The 22,882-nt window shown below is 45.3% G+C and overlaps 1 protein-coding gene across 2 annotated transcripts in view; it reads left to right on the forward strand.

Moving 5' to 3' along the window:
• The window catches only part of ITGA3 (integrin subunit alpha 3), a 128,000-nt gene that overhangs the window by 69,386 nt on the left and 35,732 nt on the right, over positions 1 to 22,882 (forward strand). For both annotated transcript variants that reach the window (XM_040330811.1, XM_040330812.1), the window contains exons 6-14: positions 39 to 243; positions 6,664 to 6,857; positions 9,239 to 9,327; positions 9,791 to 9,921; positions 11,839 to 11,922; positions 12,924 to 12,991; positions 14,135 to 14,271; positions 16,732 to 16,878; positions 21,994 to 22,091. In XM_040330811.1, the coding sequence (XP_040186745.1) occupies positions 39 to 243; positions 6,664 to 6,857; positions 9,239 to 9,327; positions 9,791 to 9,921; positions 11,839 to 11,922; positions 12,924 to 12,991; positions 14,135 to 14,271; positions 16,732 to 16,878; positions 21,994 to 22,091 (1,153 nt within the window). The remainder of the gene's footprint in view (positions 1 to 38; positions 244 to 6,663; positions 6,858 to 9,238; positions 9,328 to 9,790; positions 9,922 to 11,838; positions 11,923 to 12,923; positions 12,992 to 14,134; positions 14,272 to 16,731; positions 16,879 to 21,993; positions 22,092 to 22,882) is intronic.

A 22,882-nucleotide genomic window follows, 5' to 3' on the forward strand; every position in this document is an offset into this window, starting at 1 on the left:
CATGGCCTCTTTAATTGTTCTTTGGATTCCTCCTACAGGATACACAGTTAAGCTTGGCACTGGAGTCCTGTCTCGGGATCAGGGCACGGTGCTCTCCGGAGCCCCTCGCTGGCAACATAAAGGCGCCGTCTACATTTCTGAAATCGAGGCGCCAACGCTGAAGCTCAAACAGATCCTGAATGGGGATCAGGTGGGCTCCTACTTCGGCAGTGTCATTGCCCTGGCTGACTTCAACAATGATGGGTAAGTACTGAAAGTGTATGATTTCTGTATGTACATAAATAGGACCAGGGCAAGGGGTGGGCAGGAGGGACAGCTGCCCTGGGTACAGCGGAGCAAGGGGGGAGAGAATGGACACAGGCCAGTAAAGCCATTCTACATCATGCATTAAAAATGGTACTAAACCCACAACAGTAAAATCAATCTGTATATGTAGTAAAGCAGGGCTCGACAAATCCCGGTCGCCAGGTCGCCATTGTGAGCTGGCACCATCTGGTGGTGGCCGTTTATATTACAAGTTAAGCATTACAAGTTAAACAGCAATTCTAATGTAATTTTTCACTATTTTTCACTATTTTCACTGCCATCTTCTTCCCTCTAATTAGAACCCCCAAACATTATATATATTTTTTATCCTAACACCCTAGCGAATAAAATGGCGATCGTTGCAATACTTACTGTCACGTCGTATTTGAGCAGCGGTCTTACAAGCGCACTTTTTTGGGAAAAAATTACACTTTTTTTAATTAAAAAATAAGACAACAGTAAAGTTATCCCCATTTTTTTTTAATATTATAAAAGATAATGTTACACCAAGTAAATTGATACCCAACATGTCACGCTTCAAAATTGCGTCCGCTCGTGGAATGGCGACAAACTTTTACCCTTTAAAATCTCCATAGGCGACGTTTAAAAAAATCTACAGATTGCATGTTTTGAGTTACAGAGGAGGACTAGGGCTAGAATTATTGCTCTCGCTCTACCAATCGCGGCGATACCTCACATGTGTGGTTTGAACACCGTTTACATATGCGGGCGCTGCTCACGTAAGTGTTCGCTTCTGCGCGCAAGCTCGTCGGGACGGGGAGCGCGTTTTCTGGCTCCTAACTTTTTTAGCTGGCTCCTAGATTCCAAGCAAATTTGTCAACCCCTGTAGTAAAGCATGCTTGTTATGCTCCCTGTGTAAAGTAATGCCGCGTACACACGATCGGATTTTCCATCGGAAAAACCTTGGATGGTTTTTCCGACGGAATTCCGCTCAAGCTTGGCTTGCATACACACGGTCACACAAAAGTTCTCTGAACTTTTGTCCGTCAAGAACACGGTGACGTACAACACTACGACGAGCCGAGAAAATTAAGTTCAATGCTTCCGAGCATGCGTCGGAATTGCTACAGACGATCGGATTTTCCAATAGGAATTTTTTCCGTCTGAAAATTTGAGAATCAGCTCTCAATCTTTTGTTGGCGGAAATTCCGACAGCAAAAGTCCGATGGAGCATACACACGGTGGGAATTTCCGTTCAAAACTCACATCAGACTTTTGCTGTCGGAACTTCCAGCATAGGAGGTTAATCCTATGCATTGTGTGAAAAAGGCTGTCTTCTATGATCCTCCCCTTTTTCCACACTGTCCCCAATCCATCTCCTGATAGAACAGAGCCTTGGGGGCACTCTGCACATGCTCAGTTTTTTTTTGGGGGGGGGGGGGGGAGTCAACACAGGGCAAATCAGCACTGTCCAGACAGAGGGTCAGGAGTCATTTGTCAGTAACGGGGGTGTGTGGAAGTAATCTGGCAGTGCTTCCATCTTCCTGCCGACTTGTCAGATTTACATACACTCAGTGCATGCAAAACTCCCGTATGGCATATGTCGGTGGCAGTAAATGGGTTATAGCAGAACTCCAGCCAAAAATAGCAAGATAATAATGAATAGCCCATTAAAGAAAACCAGCAAAACCAGCTTTTCCTGCAGTACGAGGTTGTGGACTGGATCCTTTATCCACTGGGGATCATTAATATTCATAATGGACATGTGCTTAAGAAATGCACATCCATTATGATGTCTGATACTTCTTCTCCAATTTAGAACCCTTTCCAGAACATACACTATGGGCTAGATTCAGGTAGGGGCGCGCAATCTAACGGCGGCGCAGCGTATCGTATTTACGCTACGCCGCCGCAACTTACAGGAACAAGTGCAGTATTCACAAAGCACTTGCTCCGTAAGTTGCGGCGGCGTAGCGTAAATAGGGCCGGCGTAAGCGCGCGTAATTCAAATATGTAAGGGGGGGCGTGTTTTATGTTAATGTGTGTTGACCTGACGTGATTGACGTTTTGTACAAACGGCGCATGCGCCGTCAGTGTACATATCCCAGTGTGCATTGCTCCAAATGACGTCGCAAGGACGTCATTGGTTTCGACTTGAACGCGAACGACTTACGCAAACGACGTAAAAAATTCAAACATCGAAGCGGGAACGACGTCCATACTTAACATTGAGTGCGCCTCATAGAAGCAGGCACAACGTTACGCCGAAAAAGCCTCACGCAAACGACGTAAAAAACTAACGCCGGGCGCACGTACGTTTGTGAATCGACGTAACTAGGTAATTTGCATATTCTACGCCGAAAACAACGGAAGCGCCACCTAGCCGCCAGCGTGAGAATGCACCCTAAGATACGACGGCGTAATAGAATTACGCCAGTCGGATTGTAGGCTAATGTCGGCGTATCTTGCTTTCTGAATACAGAAAGTAGATACGCCGGCGCAGCTTTGAATTTACGCGGCGTATCTATGGATACGCCGGCGTAATTCTTTGCTGAATCTAGCCCTATATTGTTAAAAATAATGGGACGCCTGCCTTTACACACACACATGAACTTTAATGGCATCCCAGTCTTAGTCCGTGGGATTCAATATTGCACCTTTGCAGCTATAACCGCTTCAACACCTACAGGAAGGCTGTCCGCAAGGTTTAGAAGTGTCTATGGGAATGTTGGACCATTCTTCCAGAAGAGCATTTGTGAGGTCAGGCACTGATGTTGGAAGAGAAGGCCTGGCTCGCAGTCTCCGCTCTAATTCATCCCAAAGGTGTTCTATCAGGTTGAGGGCAGGCCAGTCAAGTTCCTCCACCCCAAAATCGCTCATCCATGTCTTTATAGACCTTGCTTTGTGCACAGGTGAGCAGTCATGTTGGAACAAGAAGGGGCTACAGGGCCAAGCCCAACTCCTGAAAAACAACCCCAAACCATAATCCCCCCTCGACCTAATGATTTGGGCCAGTGCACAAAGCAAGGTCCTTAAAGATATGGATGAGCGAGTTTGGGGTCAAGGAACTTGATTGGCCTGCACAGAGTCCTGACCTCAACCCCATAGAACACCTTTGGGATGAATTAGAGTGGAGACTGCGAGCCAGGCCTTCTCATTATTATTATACAGGATTTATATAGTACCAACAGTTTGCGCAGCGCTTTACAACAGGAGGACAGACAGTACAGTTACAATGCTATTCAATACAGGAGGAATCAGAGGGCCCGGCTCGTTAGAGCTTACAATCTAGAAGGGAGGGTCAAGTGATACAAAAGGTAATAACTGTGGGGGATGAACTGATGGAGAAAATGAAAATACAGTTGTTAGTTGTGGGTAGGATAGGCTTCTCTGAAGAGGAGGGTTTTCAGGGATCGTCTAAAACAGTGTTCATCTACCCTGTCCTCAGGGCCCACTAACAGGCCAGGTTTTATGTATTACCTTGGGGAGATGCAGACTAGAATTCTGCAATCACTGAGGAGCAAATGATATCACCTGTGATGTATTTCAGTTATCTTGCAAATCTGGCCTGTTAGTGGGCCCTGAGATCAGGGTTGATGACCACTGGTCTAAAAGCTAATAGAGTAGGAGATAATTGGACAGGTTGGGGTAAGGAGTTCCATAGGATTGGAAAGGCTCTGGAAAAGTCCTGGAGGCGAGCATGGGGGTAGGTGACGAGGGAGCTAGAGGGCAGGAGGTCTTGAGAGGAACAAAGAGAACTATTTGCTTGGTATTTTGAGACTAGGATGTAGCTGGGGGCTAAATTGTGGATTGCTTAGGCCCCTTTCACATTGAGGCGTTTTTCATGCGGTACAGCGCTAAAAATAGCGCTGCTATACCGCATTAAAAAATCATGCCCTGCAGGCTTCAATGTGAAAGCCTGAAGGCTTTCACACTGAAGCGGTGCAGTAGCAGGACCGCTCCAAAAGTCCTGCTAGCCGCATCTTTGGAGCGGTATAGGAGCGGGGTGTGTACCGCTCCTATACCGCGCCTTCCCATGCAGAGGCGCATTGCGGGCGGTATTAACCCTTTTTCGGCCGCTAGCGGGGGCTAAAACCGCATTGCTAGCACCCGAATATCGCGGTAAATACGACGGTATAGCGTCGCTACAAATATCGCGGCTATACCGCCACCGCACCTCTACTGCCCAATGTGAAAGCAGCCTTAGTAAGTACCGTATTTATAGGCGTATAACACTCACTTTTTTCCCCTGAAAATCGGGGGCAAAGTAGGGGTGAGTGTTATACGCCGACAGCGTACCTCATCGAGCCGTCATCTCCTCTCCACTCGCCTCCTCGGCTCCCACTTCACACACACACACACAGTCCCGCCTCCGCCACTGGCATAGGACTAGTGTTCTGCCTATCAGAGTAGCTGGTCCAATGCCGATGGCGGAGGCGGGACTGTGCGTGTGTAACGTGAGAGATGAATGGAGAGGAGATGACGGCTCAGTGATTTCCTGATTGAGACTGCAGGTGAGGCTGCAAATGAAGGCATTAATCAGGCTCTATTGGGAACGATAATCGGGCTGCATTGGGGACAATGGTCTGGCTGCATTGGGGACAGTGGTCTGGCTGCATTGGGGACAATGGTCTGGCTGCATTGGGGACAGTGGTCTGGCTGCATTGGGGACAATGGTCTGGCTGCATTGGGGACAGTGGTCTGGCTGCATTGGGGACAGTGGTCTGGCTGCATTGGGGACAGTGGTCTGGCTGCATTGAGGACAGTGGTCTGGCTGCATTGGGGACAGTGGTCTGGCTGCATTGAGGACAATGGTCTGGCTGCATTGGGGACAGTGGTCTGGCTGCATTGGGGACAGTGGTCTGGCTGCATTGAGGACAGTGGTCTGGCTGCATTGGGGACAGTGGTCTGGCTGCATTGGGGACAGTGGTCTGGCTGCATTGAGGACAATGGTCTGGCTGCATTGGGGACAGTGGTCTGGCTGCATTGGGGACTTTATTTGGGCTGCACTGAGGACATTGATGGGCACCTTAATTTGCTTCAAAGTTGTTTATTTTAAAAATACGCTTTTTCCTGAAACTTCCCTTCTTAAAATCAGGGTGCGTGTTATACGCCGGCGCGTGTTATACGCCGATAAATACGGTAGTTGTTAGTATTTTGAATGCAATGTATTGGGTAAGCTGGAATCGGTGGAGGGATTGACAGAGGAGTAGCAGACACAGAACGATTGGTAAGGTGGATGAGTCTGGCCGCAGCATTCATGATGCTCAGCCACATCAGTGCCTGACCTCACAAATATCTGACCTCGTCAAACATTCCCACAGACACTCCTAAACCTTGTGGACAGCCTTCCCAGAAGAGTTGAAGCTGTTATAGCTGCAAAGGGTGGGCCAAGTCAATATTGAACCCTACAGACTAATAGCTAGATTCAGAGAGAGTTAGGCCGGCGTATCAGTAGATACGCCGACCTAACTCGGAATCTGCGCCGTCCTAAGTTTAAGTGTATTCTCAAACTGAGATACACTTAAACCTAGGTAAGATACAACAGCCTGCGCCGTCGTATCTTAGGGTGCAATATTTAGGCTGGGCGCTAGGTGGCGCTTCCGTTGAGTTCGGCGTAGAATATGTAAATGACTAGATATGCCTATTCACGAATGTACGTGCGCACGTCACAGTAAAGATACGCGGTTTACGTAAGGCGTTTTCAGGCGTAAAGTTATTCCATCAAATAGCTGGCCTAGTCAATGTTAAGTATGGCCGTCGTTCCCGCGTCGAAATTTGAAAATTTTACGTCGTTTGCGTAAGTCGTCCGTGAATAGGGCTGGACGTAATTTACGTTCACGTCGAAACCAATACGTCCTTGCGGCGTACTTTTTAGCGCAATGCACACTGGGATATGTACACGGACGGCGCATGCACCGTTCGTAAAAAACGTCAATCACGTCAGGTCACCCCCCATTAACATAAAACACGCCCCCTCATCCTAATTTGAATTAGGCGCGCTTACGCCGGCCCAATTTACGCTACGCCGCCGTAAGTTAGGAGGCAAGTACTTTGTGAATACAGTACTTGCCTCTCTGACTTAAGGCGGCGTAGCTTAAATACGATACGCTACGCCGCCTTAAAGATGCGGCGCTCTTACTGAATCCAGCTATAAGACTGAGATGCCATTATAGTTCATGTGTGTGTAAAGGCAGGTGTCCCAATACTTTTGACAAGTTCATTTATAGCGAGAGAGAGATGCTATGTATATATATTAAATAATTTATATAAAGTGTTGTGAAAGCCAATTTTTGTCACTGAAGCCTGATATGTGGCTTCCTTTTTTTGTTTCTGCTGGCTCTGATATACCATCACATTCATCCTGATAGCTCATAATATCCTCTTTATTCACAGCTGGCAAGAGATTGTGGTCGGAGCTCCATATTATTTTGACCGGAAGGCGGATGTGGGCGGAGCCGTGTACATTTATAACAACGAGGTTGGCAGTTTCATCGACAAGCCCTCTTTGGTGTTGTATGGGCCAGCGGCTTCCGGCTTTGGTTTTGCCGTGGCAAACATTGGCGACATTAACCAGGATGGATTCACTGGTAAAGAGACACTTAAAATATAGCACTATATGGAATCATAGGGTTATAGAAGAATAGACACACAGGACTCCCATATTAGACAGCAGTTGGAATATTATATTATCGATCAGATAAAGATTAGATAAGACTAACGATTAGAATATTGAAATTAAAAATACTGAACAAAATTCTACTAATGTATACCAAACTTAAATCCATCCATTCATGTAATACTGCTCATAGAGCACAGTTATATGACAGCTGGGGATGCTAAGAAACATCAAATCTTTGACCCTCTATACCAGTCAGATATGGCTTGATACAAATCCGATCCAATAAGGTTATGCCTTTGAATACAATCATTACTCCCCTCCGACTCTCGAATATACTTATGGGAAGATAGGAAAACATAACCTAAAAACGTTCAATAATATTTGATCAAAACACAAAAAGGAACCCACGTGTAATTAAAAAACAACATCACTGTTTTGGGAGACTTCATTTGTGACGAAACACATAGGGTGGAGCTGACGCTTGTGACTAAAAAACAACATCACTGTTTTGGGAGACTTAATTTGTGACGAAACACATAGGGTGGAGCTGACGCTTGTGACTATGCCACACATTGGGAGTGTGGTGAAGTCACATTCTATTCTACAGTGCTGTTGTTATTTAATTATATGTAAGTTCCCTTTGTACTGATATCACTGGCTGAACCAGACGGATTCCGATCCATTCATGGTCAACTTTAGCAGTGTACTGCTTCTTCATTGTTTCATCAGCTGGCTGGGGAGTGTGTTTTTGTTCAGGATGTGCAGTTGCTACAGTGGAGGTGAAGGATCTGGTTGTGCCAGATAGGCAGGGGAGCCTAGATTACAAAGGTGGCTGAAGAGAATTATGAATCCTATGGTAGTTAAAACAGCCCAAGTATTTCAACTGTGTATCCAGCTTATTGCCTGATGATAGCCAACAGGAGGTTTCCGCTAAAGTCTATGTAAAGGCAAAGTTTTTTTCTTCTTTGGGGGGATTGAGTAGGGAAGGGTAAGACACCATATCAAGTTACTATTTCCTAGTTATTTCCTGTCCTGGAGACTCAACGGGAAATGAGAGGAAAATGCTACCAAGAACGTGTAGGCAGGTCCAGTCTACTATCTCCACTGCAGGTGGTGCTTTTCTGAAGCGACACTGCAGTTGGAGGGGAAGTCTAGAGGAACATGGTTTCTCTATGGTTTTCTGGTTTGCTGGGGAAGTTATCCAATTGGATGCTGCCACCCCATGTGACTCCGGCAGCCATCTTTGGTCAGGCAGAGCCTATTTAAGGCCCTGGCTGTCAGGTTTGGGAGTGGGTGTCAGGTTTGGGAGTGGGTGGAGAAGGGACAGGTTCCCCGCCTGTTAGGGAAAGGTTCATGATGAGGGAAAGAGTAGAGCTCACAACTTCTCTGGACATCTTCCCGCTTGGGCCTGAGACGGCCAGGCAGCACTCTGCCCCTCCTAACAGGCGCTGTCAGTTTGGCTGAAACCTGCTCTCTACATGCTGTTGGACCTGTGAGTGTTCCCGGTTGGGTTGCCTTCTCACCCAGTTTATTGTAAACTGTCGTTGCATTCTTTCGTTCACCAAACTTGGACTGTGTGTGTTATTGCCACCACACCATCTACAAACGTATTTACCATCTTAGAGAGTTGTCGCAGGAACAGGAGTCCCCATTGAAAGAATCTCCTTCTCATCTTGCTCTCGTGACAACAAAATTTGAGTTTTTCCTTACTTTCTGACTTGATGACAATGGCCACCAGGAAGTTATACAGAGGTTATACAGGAAGTAGTAGAATTGACAACACCAAGTCCACAATGTAGAAGGGAAGTAAAGTTAATAGCCTGTATTTCAGTTTGGATTGTCCCAACCTTTCTATGTAGATACATGACTTATGTTGCCTACACACGATTGGATTTTCCGTCGGAAAACCCTTGGGTGGTTTTTCCGACTAAATTCCGTTAAAGCTTGGCTTGCATACACACGGTCACACAAACGTTCTCTGAACTTTCGACTGTCAAGAATGCGGTGACGTACAACACGAGAAAATTAAGTTCAATGCTTCCGAGCATGCATCTAATTGTTTCCGAGCATGCGTCGGAATTTTGCGTGTCGAAATTGCTACAGACAATCAGAATTTTTCGAGAACCAGCTCTCAAATTTTTGTTGGCAGAAATTCCGACAGGAAAAGTCCGATGGAGCCTACACAGGGTTAGAATTTCCAACCAAAAGCTCACATTGGACTTTTCTTGTTGGAAAATCTGACCGTATGTACGGGGCAATACAGTATGTTGGGTGTTGGTCAACCTCAAAAATTATATAAAGGGAACATTACCCAAAAGGGGAATCTAACCATCCATTGTTTTATGGCAGATCTGGCAGTGGGTGCTCCTTTTGAAGAAATGGGCAAAGTGTACATCTACCACAGCAAGTCCAGTGGGCTGCAGTCCAAACCAAGTCAGGTAAAGACCTCCTCTCCATTCCTCTCTGTTCACCTCTGAAGATGACCATACACAGTCAGACGCCACCCTTCCTCTGCGTTAGCTGCAGGTGGTAGGGTCTGCAACAAATTTGTCTTTCCGTGTGGGTGGTAAATGCCCATATAGAAGTTGACATATAAGAGCTGAACAACATACAGATGGAGACTTCCTGGTTGAATCTTCTGGATATCTGAGTATAGCTCTTAGCCTTGAAAGCTTTGACTATCCCATACAATGACTGCTTTTCAGAATAGAACAGTTGAATGATGATTTACCTGTGTATGGTCACCGCTTTTTATATATATATATATATATATATATATATATATATATATATTTATTTATTTATATATATATATAAATTTTTTTTTTTCTTACCACTGAACTACCACCATGTTCTATAAGATAAACATCATTCCTGTTTTTTGATTTTCACCACCTGTAGATTATTGAAGGATCTCAGATTGGTGGGATACCAACATTTGGATACTCAATCAGTGGTGGTCTCGATGTTGATGAAAACTCCTACCCAGACCTGCTTGTGGGAAGTTTGGCGGACCAAATTGCCCTGCTGAGGTAAGTCGATGGTATATCTCGATGGCCAGCTGGTTGAATTTGAGTAAAACGAATTGATCTAGGACCCAGGGGTCTCCATACTTTTCAAGCAAAGGGCCAGTTTACGGTCTTTCAGACTTCAGGGGGGCCGGATCGGGTAGAAAATGCCCCAGGGCCGAGCATCAGTGAGAATAAACATGACCCCAGTGTTGGTGGGCAGTAGGAGGAAGAATAGGGCTCCATAATTGCTATTAGTCTAAGAGATAGTGTCCCATTGTTGGTGCCATTGGGAGGAATAATGACTCATATCATTGGAAGCAATACTGCCCCAAGGGCTGGATGAAGGCTAGCAAAGGGCCACATCCGGCCCTCGGGCCGCAGTTTGGAGACCCCTGATCTAGGTTATTTAACTTGAGGCTTAGCACTGCAACGTCAAAGGGGCTGTAAAGGTTCCTTTTTTATTAAATAACAAGCATGTAATACTTACCTCCACTGTGCAGTTCGTTTTGCACAGAGTGGCCCCGATTCTGGTTTTCTGGGGTCCCTCGGCGGCTGTCTCGGCTCCTCCCTGCATCAGCTAACCCCCTTATGGGACGCTCTATCCCAAGGGTTGCGGGCGCGCTCCCATAATACAGTCGGCGGCCATAGACGCCAACTGAATCACTCGGCCCCATTCCCTGGCGAGCTGCGTCATTGATTTGATTGACAGCAGCAGTAGCCAATGGCTGCGCTGCTATCAATCATCCAATGAATGAGCCGAGAAGCCAGCGCGTTCACGACGTGGGACTTTCGAGGGCTCAGGTAAGTAAACGGGGGGCTGGGGGTCGCTAATCGTCAGATGTTTTTTCACCTTAATGCATAGAACGCATTAAGGTGAAAAAACATGTGCCTTTACAACACCTTTAACCTTGACCCTCTCTCCACACATGTTCATGAGGGGGAGACTACTAGTGGGGCTTATCCTCAATGCACCGAACACAGAAATAATGAGTGGGGCCTCCAGGTACCTGCCATGGCACAAGGGAAGCAAACCCCATCCATCCTAGATAGGTGCTAGGTTCGGTTAATTTAGTCTTAAGCTCCCCTGTTATCAATTAAGCTGCTTGCGATTGGTTGGGCTGTTCTGTGTCTCACTGGTTGCAGGATTGACTTCTTCATCCTCCCTTCTAAGGGGTTCTGGAAAGTAGTGGGTTGGGAGACTCAAATCAGAAGCTGAATATTTATGCAACCCCAGGCAATCCATGGGGGAGGGTGCCCAGGTGGTGGCTTGGAGGGAGCATAAATAGTGGAGCCTGGAACAGAGGGAATCCCTGTGTAGCTCAGCCCATCATTTGCTGCTGCAAGGACTATGCCTAAGAATCACTAAGAGGAAGATGGGTGTCCTCAAGTTAATGCTTCTGGAGTATCTCATGGTTAGTCTGCACTCATCCAAGTTAAAGTTTTTTTCAATAAAGCAAGAAAAATAATACCCCTAGACCAGGGGTGTCAAACTTAATTTCATCGTGGGCCGCATCAGCATTATGATTGCCCTCAAAAGAGCCGGTTGTGTAATGTAATGAGCAAATATGACAACCCTCTATATACATATTAAGGTTGATGCTGTGTTTAAATATCTACCCATCCCCAAAAAATGGAGAGGAACAATAGCAGACATGCTTGAAGTCCGGCCTCGGAGGCGGCATCCATGGATTCTTCCATAGATACAGTGGGGAAGTGAGCGTAGTAACCTGAGGGCTGGAAGTGTGTTATTTGCACAATTACAGGATGAAAAAAAAGTAAAAAAATCCTACAAAAAAGACAAATGCCGTTAACATATCTAAGAACCGGTAAGCTGCAATACATGATATTTTTGCTTTTAGGTTTGGATGCATTTTAAATGGACTTTACTTGTCTTATTTTAGAAATATGTTCATTTTATTAAGCGTATTTTTCTTACAGATCTCGTCCTGTTATCAATATCTCTAAGGAGTTTTCTGTGACACCAACTCTTGTAGATCCCAATAAATGTTCCTCAACTTCCTGGTAAGAGCCCATATTGTCTATATCCCTATTGCCCACCTTGCAAATCCCTCAGGGCCTGGGACAAGGGGCGGGCAGGAGGGACCACTGCTCTGGGCACTGTGGTATCATGGGATTAGATTTGGGGAGGGGGAATTTAGGAGATGACAGGGGGTATGGATTATTCTGGGGGGGGGGGGTATTTGTGCTAGCAGGGATGATTGGGGGGTATTTGTGCTAGGAGGGAAAATCGGGGGGGGGGGGATTTGTGCTAGGAGTATAAATGGGGGGAATTTGTGCTGGGAGAGGGGATTTGGAATTGGGGGGGAGGGGGTGTACTGGGAGGGGACATTTGAGGGGCAAAGGATTTGTGCTATGATGAGTGATTTTTTTTTTTTGGAGGGGGGGTAGATTTGTGAGGGGGGGATTTGTGGATAGAGAGGATTTGAGCTGGGAAGGGGATGGAGGCGGGGTGCGCAAAGATTTGGGCTAAGGTGGGGGATTTTAGAAGGGGGTAGATTTGTCCTGGGAGCAGGGGGGATTTATGCTTAGGGGGCAAGCATGCAAATTGGTGCTCTTTTTGGGGGGGGGGGGTAATTTTGCTGACATATAATGCTCATACATCTGGAGGGGGACAGTTTGGCATGTTCGCCCTGGGTTCCATATGACCTTGTCCCTGTACCACTTACCTTGCACTCTTTGGACCCCAGCAGGCAGCAGTGGTAGTGCAGATTTTGTCAATGGGTTGTATTCGCAATAATCTTTAACAGGCCCCTGTAACATATTGCCAGACTCTGAGTATCTCCTACAGCATGGGTGCTCAACCTGTGGCCCTCCAGCTGTTGTGGAACTACAAGTCCCATGAGGCATTGAAAGCAGCTGACAGTTACAAGCATGACTCCCAAAGGCAGGGGCATGATGGGACTTGTAGTTGCGCAACAGCTGGAGGGCCACGGATGAGCACCCACGTGTAATTTTTCATTCCCACAAATGTTAATTGCATTTTACTTCTTTCCTCCATACAGCATGGATGTCCGTCTCTGCTTCTCATACATACTGAGTACTGGGAATACCAGATACAAGAGGAATATTAGTAAGTATGGGTTTTGCAGGTGTCATTTGGTTTTTGACATTGGTTGCATGCTTAAAGTGGTTGTAAACCTCAGACATGAAATATGAACAAAGCATATCCCTCAATACTGTGTACTTGTCTCAATCCAGAGCACTAATGCCGCGTACACACGATCGGTTTGTCTGATGAAAATGATATGATGGACCGTTCTCATCAGACAAACCGATCGTGTGTGGGCCCCATCGTTTTTTTATCCATTGGTTAAAAAACTAGGAACTTGTTTTAAAATGATCTGATGGTTAAAAAACCGATAGAAAAAAACGATCGTCTGCGGGCACGTCAATCAGTTAAAAATCAACGCATGCTCAGAATCAAGTCGACGCATGCTCGGAAGCATTGAACTTAATTTTTCTCAGCACGTCGTTGTGTTTTACGTCACCGCGTTCTGACACGATCGGTTTTTTAACTGATGGTGTGTAGGCAAGACTGATAAAAGTCAGCTTCATCGGATATAAAAAAAATGCCATAATTCTATCCCCTATTTTGTAGACGCTATAACTTTTGCGCAATCCAATCAATATACGCTTATTGTGATTTTTTTTTAATTTTTTTTTTACCAAAAATATGTAGAAGAATACGTATCGGCCTCAACTGAGGAAAACAATTGTTTTTTTTTTTAAAAATTGGGATATTTATTATAGCAAAATAATAAATAAATAGTATTCATACCCCTTGAAATTTTTCACATTTTGTCATGTTACAACCAAAAATGTAAATGTATTTTTTTGGGATTTTATGTGATGGACCAACACAAAGTGACACATAATTGTAAAGTGGAAGGAAAATGATAAATGGTTTTCAAATTCTTTTACAAATAAATATGGAAAAGTGTGGGGTGCATTTGTATTCAGCCCCCTTTACTCCCATACCTCTAACTAAAATCTAGTGGAACCAATTGCCTTTAGAAATCACCTAATTAGTAAATAGAGTCCACCTGTGTGTAATTTAATCTCAGTATAAATACAGCTGTTCTGTGAAGCCCTCAGAGGACCTTAGTGAACACATCAGTGGCTCACAGGCTGGTTATTTTTCTGTTCTGTATTTGCTCTATTAGGATGAGAATTATCCAAATCACAATAAAATTGTTTTTTATCATTCTCACAGCCCTCCAATACACGTTGGATGCTGATTTTGACAGGCGACCTACCCGGGTGAGGTTTCAGGGGGCCCCTGGAGCCGTATACAAGGGCTTCTTCTCAATGCCTGAGACTCCGTGTCAGAACCTCAAGCTTCTCTTAGCGGTGAGTGAGGCTCTGTGCCCACAGTGCTTACAGCATATTTATCAATAAGATTTGATTATTAGGAAGCCTCTGCTTAGATGTAAATATAAAGGTTTGCCAAAGTGGACCTGTCAGGGGTGAAATGCTTTAGCGCTGTGTGGGAGGTCTGCAGTGTGTGTGGTATGCCTTTCTGCAAGCGCAATAAAATAACTTGAGTTTTAGGATGTTATCGTTGTGCAGCCCAACTTTTTTTGAAGTTGCATGTGATGTGAAATGTGAACGGGCTCCTGGGCTTCTGCATCCGGCTGTGCTGCAGGACTAAGGAGAGAGAATTGGACCTTAATGCACTGCTTAATTGGTGTGGCAAATGAGATTTAATGTTGATAAATGTAAAGTTATACACTTAAAGCGGTTGCTTAGTCATAACATTTTTTTTTTTTTTCCCGCCTATAAGGTAAAAGGCATAATGAGCTAGTATGCACCGCATACTAGCTCATTATGAAATGCTTACCTTAGAACGAGGCGTCGGTATCTCTGCCGGTCCACACCAAGGGAGATGACATTTTCCCTCGGCATGTCTTCCGGGTATCGCGGCTCCAGCGCTGTGAGTGGCTGGAGCTGCGATGTCGTCACTCCCAGAGAGAGAGATATAATTTTGCCCATGTACAAATCATTAGTGTAACGGTCACCACCGTTTACGATTTTCCATTCCATCGCCCCACGACATCTTATCCGACAATCCAGCCGACAGGACCCATTGGATTTACCCAGAATAACGAGACAACACACAGCTCTGTTACTGGTTCCAAAATCAATGAATACTTTTAATGGTACCTCAGCTTGTTATATACAGTTGAAACTAAGAGTGGACAATGACTCAACTCCACCCACCACTTTACACATTCTTTTAGATAATGACATTCAGGTGAGTTAATTATCCCCCAGACGTCCTGACTCCGAAATAAGCTATTCACCTGCATAATACACATTCCTATGTCAGACGTTCTGTCTCCGACAATAAGCTATTCACACCTGATACACAATACACAGAGGTCTGACCTTTAGAGGGTGCTCAGTCACATTCCACACCTTATCAATAGACTTTTCACACCATACAGTGTCATTAGCATCCACAATGAAATGTCTTTCAGAAGCCAGACTCCATTAACACCTCAAAGTTAGACATCTGACCTTTACAGACTTAATTAGTACAATAGACACAAAACAGTATTAGCATCACACAATGGAATATGAATTATCATTAATGTCCCATCTCATGTAATCTGAGATATCAGTTTCAGCCATCCTATGCCCCTATCGGACATAGGATAACCCTAGACCCAAGAGTCATTGGCGAAGCTGGCACAGGAGTACCCCACATCCTTCAGAAGTCTCTGGGTGTCACGGGCCATTCCGTTACAATTAGTAAGACCTCATTTGGAATATGCAGCTCAGTTTTGGCCACCAGTTCTCAAAAAGGATATCGGGGAACTGGAGAAAGTGGAGAAGGGCAACCAAACTAAGGCATGAGGATGCTTAGCTGGGGTTCTTTGCCTTCCTCTGGATAAACTGTGGGTATGGAACTGTAATTTCTTTTATTATTTTATTATTTTTGCCCTTTTATTGGTTGAAAGATAGCTCTGGATGCGTAGGGTTATCTTACTGGTATTATTAAAGTGGTTGTAAACCCTTTACAACCACTTTACCCTACAGGTAAGCCTAGATTATGCCGTAAAAGGCGGCTCCCGCGCGCACGCACGTGAGTGACGTCACGCGTCCCTGGCCAGTCACAGTGCCGGACTTCGCGGCCCCAGAAGAGGGGTGTAGAATGGCTGCTCGCTAATGGCGACTAAGACGGGGACATCGCGGGCTTCTCCTAGTAGTCCATTATGCTTTACCTTTACAGGGAAACAAAGAGGAAGTAACACCCATCAGGGTTTACTTCCTCTTTAAATTTAAGGTATTGATGTTGGCATAAATAATCTGGTTCCTGGGCAGGCCACGTCTACACCCCAAAGGACCTCCACAGTCTCCTTGGCTTGTAGTGTAACGAGAATTGAAATTGAAGCGCTACACCACTCCTACGAGGTCCAGATACTACTTTTCCATTAAAAGTCAGGCCCTTTTTTGTTTGTTTTTTTGGAGTCTCTTTTATATTCCATATTATTTTTGTGTTTGAGGTTTGTATGCACACCTATTAACCTAAATGCCATTGTGGTTTGCTTCTTTTTTTTTTTACCAAAGTTTGTTTAAACACATTAAATACACAGTTTTTGTTACAGGAGTGTGACATAGAATAGACCGTTTGCACAGTATACCACAGATCATTAGAATCCATGGCGTACTCACAAAACCACATTATTAAAGGAACATTCCGTGCTGAAAAAACATGCATCTGTTTATACTTGCAATTTATAGCTGAAATTCTTTAGCTCCTGTCTGTGCTTATCAGTGTTTTTTGTTTTATTTTATACATCGCAGGACAGTATCCGAGATAAGCTACATCCTATCCGCATCTCCCTGAAATATTCCATTCTGGACCGGGAGCTGAAGGCCCGCTCTAATGTCGCCTCATTGGACAACTTCCCTGTGCTCAACCAAGATCAGAATATGGAGCAAATTGTGGAGGTAAACGGCACAAAACTTTTTATTTTGTTTTAGATCAAGGAAGGGTTGGAGCCTTTGTCAGTTTTTTTTATTTTTTATTATTTATTATTATTATTTTATTATTATTATTTTTTTATTGAAGTGTCTGCACAGTTGGAAGATTTTACACCACTTCCTGTTAGGACCTTTACTAGTGTCCCAGGGACAGGAAGTGATTAAAAATATTTCCAGTGCGGTCATATAGCTAGATTCATGTAGGGGCGCGCATCTTTAAGGCGGCGTAGCGTACCGTATTTACGCTACGCCGCCGTAAGTCAGAGAGGCAAGTACTGTATTCACAAAGCACTTGCCTCCTAACTTACGGCGGCGTATCGTAAATGTGGCCGGCGTAAGCGCGCCTAATTCAAATGAGGATGAGGGGGCGTGTTTTATGTTAATAGGGGTGACCCGATATCAGTGACGTTTTTTACGAACGGCGCATGCGCCGTCCGTGTACATATCCCAGTGTGCATTGCTCCAAAGTACGTCGCAAGGACGTATTGGTTTCGACGTGAACGTAAATTACATCCAGCCCTATTCACGGACGACTTACACAAACGACGTAAAATTTTCAAATTTCGACGCGGGAACGACGGCCATACTTAACATTAACTAGGCCAGCTATTTGATGGAATAACTTTACACCGGAAAACGCCTTACATAAACGGCGTATCTTTACTGCGACGGGCGCACGTACGTTCGTGAATAGGCGTATCTAGTCATTTACATATTCTACACCGAACTCAACGGAAGCGCCACCTAGCGGCCAGCCTAAATATTGCACCCTGAGGCCTCGTACACACGACAGAGATTCTCGGCAGAATTCGCCGAGAAACTCGGTCAAAACCCGGATTCTGCCGAGAATCTCTGTCGTCTGTACAGTTTTGGCTCGATGGAGCCGCCGAGGAGCTCGACGAGAAAATAGAGAACATGTTCTCTATTTTCTCGTTGGCCGCGTTGTTCTATAGGAGAAGGCGGCCCGCCGAGCTCTTCGGCGGCTTCATCCCAAAACGAGACGAGGAACTCGACGTGCCAAGCACGTCGAGTTTCTCTGTCGTGTGTACGAGGCCTGAGATACGACGACGCAGGCTGTCGTATCTTAGCTAGGTTTAAGTGTATCTCAGTTTGAGAATACACTTAAACTTAGGACGGCGCAGATTCCGAGTTAGGTCGCCGGCCTAACTCTCTCTGAATCTAGCTAATAGTGTTCTTTCTTCTATTCAAAACACAAAACTTTGCCTGGGGTTAAAGTGACACTAAAGCTTTGATGATTATTATTTTTTTTTTAAATAACAAACAAACATATCATAATTGACTCCACTGTGCAGTTCGTTTTGCACAGAATGGCCCCGATCCTCCTCTTCTGGGGTCCCACGGTGGCTCTCGCGACTCCTCCCCGCAAGAGCTAACCCTCTCTGGGAAGCTCTGTCCTGAGGGGGTTACCTAGCGGGCGCGCTCCCATGCCATACAATCAGCGTCCAAAGCCTTCGATTGTATGACTCGGCCACGCCCCCATATCATTGGATTTGATTGACAGCAGCGGGAGCCAATGGCTGCACTGCTATCAATCTATCCAATAAAGAGCCGATCAGGCATGGGGAGAACGACGCGGGATCGTGCCCTTGGAAATACGGGGCTTGGGTAAGTAAAACGGGAGCTCGGCGGGGTCGGTGACTGCAAGGTGTTTTTTCACCTTAATGCATAGGATGCATTAAGAATGAAAAAAACACAAAGGTTTACAACCCCTGTAAGCTCTAATAATGGGCAGATACGAGGTGGTATCAAAAAATTTCTAGACTCGTTTTTGCCAATAGATGGCAGCACAAGGCTGCACGCCCAGTCACAGAGAGCACTGACCTTCACAAGTCAGTGTGCCAGAAGACATCGGGAGCTGTGTAACTGGTGCTACTCTGACCACGTCTGCTTTTTCATCTTGGACAGCAAGTTAGAAAAAAGAGCAAACGTGAAATTCTGTGTGAAACTGGGCAAATTTGCCATGGAGACGTTCGACATGATTCGGCAAGTTTACAGTGATACTGCAATGAGTAGTTGGAGGTGTTTTGAGTGACACGCGCGATTATTCTTTAATCATCATGCATAAGTTACCCAATGGTTTAGACTTTTTCAGAGTTTGAGCTTGTTGAAGGTCTTCCTGATCTTTTGTCATCTTCCAGTGATGTTCTTCCGGCACTTGAAGCGCGTGTGCCACTCAAAACACCTCGAATGACTCAATGCAGCATCCCCGTTGTTGTCATCATTGGTATCATTGCTGTCCATGATGAATTAGCAGACGTGATCAGAATAGCACCAGTTGCACATTTCCCGATGCACACTGACTTATGAAGGTCGGCGCTCCCAGTGACTGTGCATGCAGCCTTGTGCTGCCATCTGTTGGCAAAAACTAGTCTTAAAATTGTTTGATACCACCTCGTAGTATTGTGAAGGGTTTCCCAATACAGTGCTCCCAGGCTTTATTCTGTGTTGTAGTTCAACTTTTGGACATCTACATGGCAGCTGTAATCATGCTATTTCTAGGTGGGGGTAGGGGAGCTGTAATGAGCTCTATGCACAACCTTCCTATTCTATGGTAGCTATAGGTTTCAGGTGTGTGTACTTGTTATTACCACCAACTGAATGCAGGCGTTGTCCCTGTGCCTGATGGACTCCACTTGGCAAGGTTACTGGTCAAAAAATGTGTTGACTGTAGCTTCTGATACATTTTTACTGGACCATTTGTAGCCTTCTCAACCTTGACACTAGACTTTCCCACCCTTGGATGTTTGCTGGTCACCGATCAGATCCAATTATAACCACCCTTTTGGTTGGAAGCTGTAACACAGTATAGATAGATTATTATTTTTCCTATGAGAGCTGTTAGTCATTAAAGCAGTCTTTCTACCGCAGAGGAACTGCTAAATTAATTTTTAGGTTTGGGGAACTATACTAGTCAGGGCTCAAGTCCTGCGGGAACGCGTGGGAACGGAGTTCCTGCACTTTTTTCACAGCAGGAACTCAGTTCCCTTTGCAGACTAGAGCAGCTGAGCTGCCGAGCCAATCCTTCACTAAGCGGCGATGCCCAGCTCGAGTCACTGTCAGGGGCAGGCGAACCTTAGTAATCCTTTATGTTACTGGCCGCTTCCTGTATATGGATTCATCAGGTAGTGTGCGGGTATTCCGTCACTTCCTCGATGCCGCAATGTCTCCTGGGAGCTTTTGTCATTGTTTCCAGGAGACATTGCGGAGGTCTGCCACGAGTTATCGCGGGATTTAGAAAGAACTTGCTTCTTCTTCGAGGAAGTGACGGAATACCCGATGAATCCATATACAGGAAGCGGCCAGTAACATAAAGGATTACTAAGGTACAGTGGATCGAAAAAAAAACATGCGGTTTAGTAATTATGCATATGAGCGTATCATTTTTTTTTTTTTTCTGGTGGGGGAGTGGATCTTAGGTGGGAGTTCCCACACTTTTTCCCCCAGGACTTGACCCCTGATACCAGTTTATTCTAAGCAAGATTATGCTTGGTTTATCTGCAGATGGCAGTGTGATGCCTCTAGAGTGACCTCTAGTGGTTGTTTTTGTAAATGTGAAAAGCTGTGTTTTCTCATATGCTATATGGGTAAAATGATGTGTACACTTGTCTATCACACCTACTGTATATGGGTAAAAGAATTTGGACATCTGACCCTCACACCTACTGTATATGCATAAAAGTATGTGGACACCTGACCATCACACCCACTGTATAAACCATACCCCTCCCAACATTTAATAAATCCAATGCAGGACATCTTGTTGAGCGGGGGGTGGGGGGGCTGTGGCGGGGATCAAATTTGTTGAGGGGGGGGGGGGCCGGGGATCAAAGTTGTTAACCGGGGGGGGGGATCAGAGTTGTTGAGCGGGGGGAGGGGGGTTTCTCCTACCTGTGCAAATACCTCTGTCCCTAATCCCCGCCAGCGCCTTCCACCTGCTCCACCATGGTCCGTATTTCCTGCACTGTGATTGGGCGTATATCGGTCATGTGCGGAGGCGGGACTTCTAGACGTTCGCAGACAGGCAAGCCCCACGACGCACATGACGCCAATATGTCCAATCACAGACCAGGCACCGGACACCAAACATGGCGGGGGAAATCAAACATGGAGGCACGGAATGTCGCCCCCCGTAATGTCTCGGCCGGGGCCCTGTTTTCCGGGAATCTAGTCTAGTCCGCGGAACCCGGGACACACTTGGAATTGCGGGAGGATCCCGCGGAATCCGGGACGGTTGGGGGGTATGGGTAAACATATGTGGACACCTGACCATCACACCTACTCTGTATGTGTAAAAGTATGTGGACACCTGACCATCACACCTGCTCTTTATGGGTAAGCCTAGGTTCACATTGCTGCAGGTTAGAAATAGTGTTACAAATTTCAACTTTGGGGGCGATTTGATAGACTTCTGTGCGGGTTCATGCACAGAGGTCTATGCAAATTGCCCCCCAAAGTCACCAAAAGTAGTACAGGAACTTCGTTTGGAAATCGGTTTTGCCATTTGGACGGTGCCATTGCCAATCTAACCAATGTGAACCTAGGCTCAAAAGTATGTGGACACCTGACCATCACACCTACTCTATATTAGTAAAATTATGTGGACACCTGATCATCACACCTACTCTATATGGGTACAACTAGGTGGACTCCCGATCACCACACCTACTGTATATAGGTAAAAGTATGTGGACACCTGATCATCACGCCTACTCTATATGGGTACAATTAGGTGGACTCCCGATCACCACACCTACTGTATATAGGTAAAAGTATGTGGACACCTGACCATCACACCTACTCTATATGGGTAAAAAGATGTGCACACCTCTCCAAATTAATGATTTCAGGTATTTATAATGAAGGGTAACATTAATGCCACAGCATACAAAGAACTTTTAGACAAATAATGCTCTTGTGTAGGGACCTTTTTCTGTTCCAACACCACAAAACCAGCTCCATACACACTAGGAAATCTTATATTGGTAACTTGCCTTTAAAAGACTTGCATACAAGAAACTTACAATATACTGTATATAGTTACATGATATATTCTTGTTGCAGGTTGACTTCCAGAAGGAGTGTGGATCAGATAACGTGTGTCGGAGTAACTTACAGATGGAGTACGAATACCTGGGAGAAAACAATGTGACCCTTCCAAGGTGTGAACCTACACAGTTATCTACGTTGGATAAAATGCAGCTATAACAGTACATCTTAGGCTGGGTTCACACATGTTCGGCTGCGGTTTGCAGTCCAGTGTCCGGTGTGTTTCTGTTCACTGACACCGGTTCAGGTGCAACAATTTCCCTGAATTCGCACCTGTACCGGGCACAAAAACGTACAGGATCCTTTTCAAAACCACACCGCGGACCCCCCAGACATGTGTGACCTGAGAGCTGGTCCCATTCACATGTTATAAGACTTAGGCCTCTTACAGACGAGAGGATTTCCGCTGGAAACGGTCCGCCGGATAGATCCGGTCGTGTGTACGGGGCCTTAGATGCCACTAAAAACGCATTCCAATTTGCATATATGTGAACCCAGCCTAAAAGTGGAACTCTGGATAAAAAAATGACATATATGATGTATATGGTTTCTAGCATTAAGATTATTTGAATTTTTTTTTATTACCTATTTTTATTAATAAAGCGCACATAGTGCAAATATTGCTAATGGCAATACAAATAATCAAAAGTGTAATTATACATCACCAATGTTCAACGCATATACAGAGTCCAGACAAAAAAAGAAGAGTCTAGCCAAGAAAAAAATCCTCTGTGAGAAAGGGAAAAAAAGAAACACAATTGTGGCTTTTCTTCCTCTTTTAAATCCACCGCTATAAATCCCCACAAAACACCACTGTGACATCATTCCTGCACGCCATGCATATGTCAGAAACTCCCCAGAAATCCACGACCTTACCAATAGTAAGAAAATATGTTTTCCCATA

Source organism: Rana temporaria, chromosome 12 (genome assembly GCF_905171775.1).
Source record: "Rana temporaria chromosome 12, aRanTem1.1, whole genome shotgun sequence".
Lineage (NCBI taxonomy): Eukaryota > Metazoa > Chordata > Amphibia > Anura > Ranidae > Rana > Rana temporaria.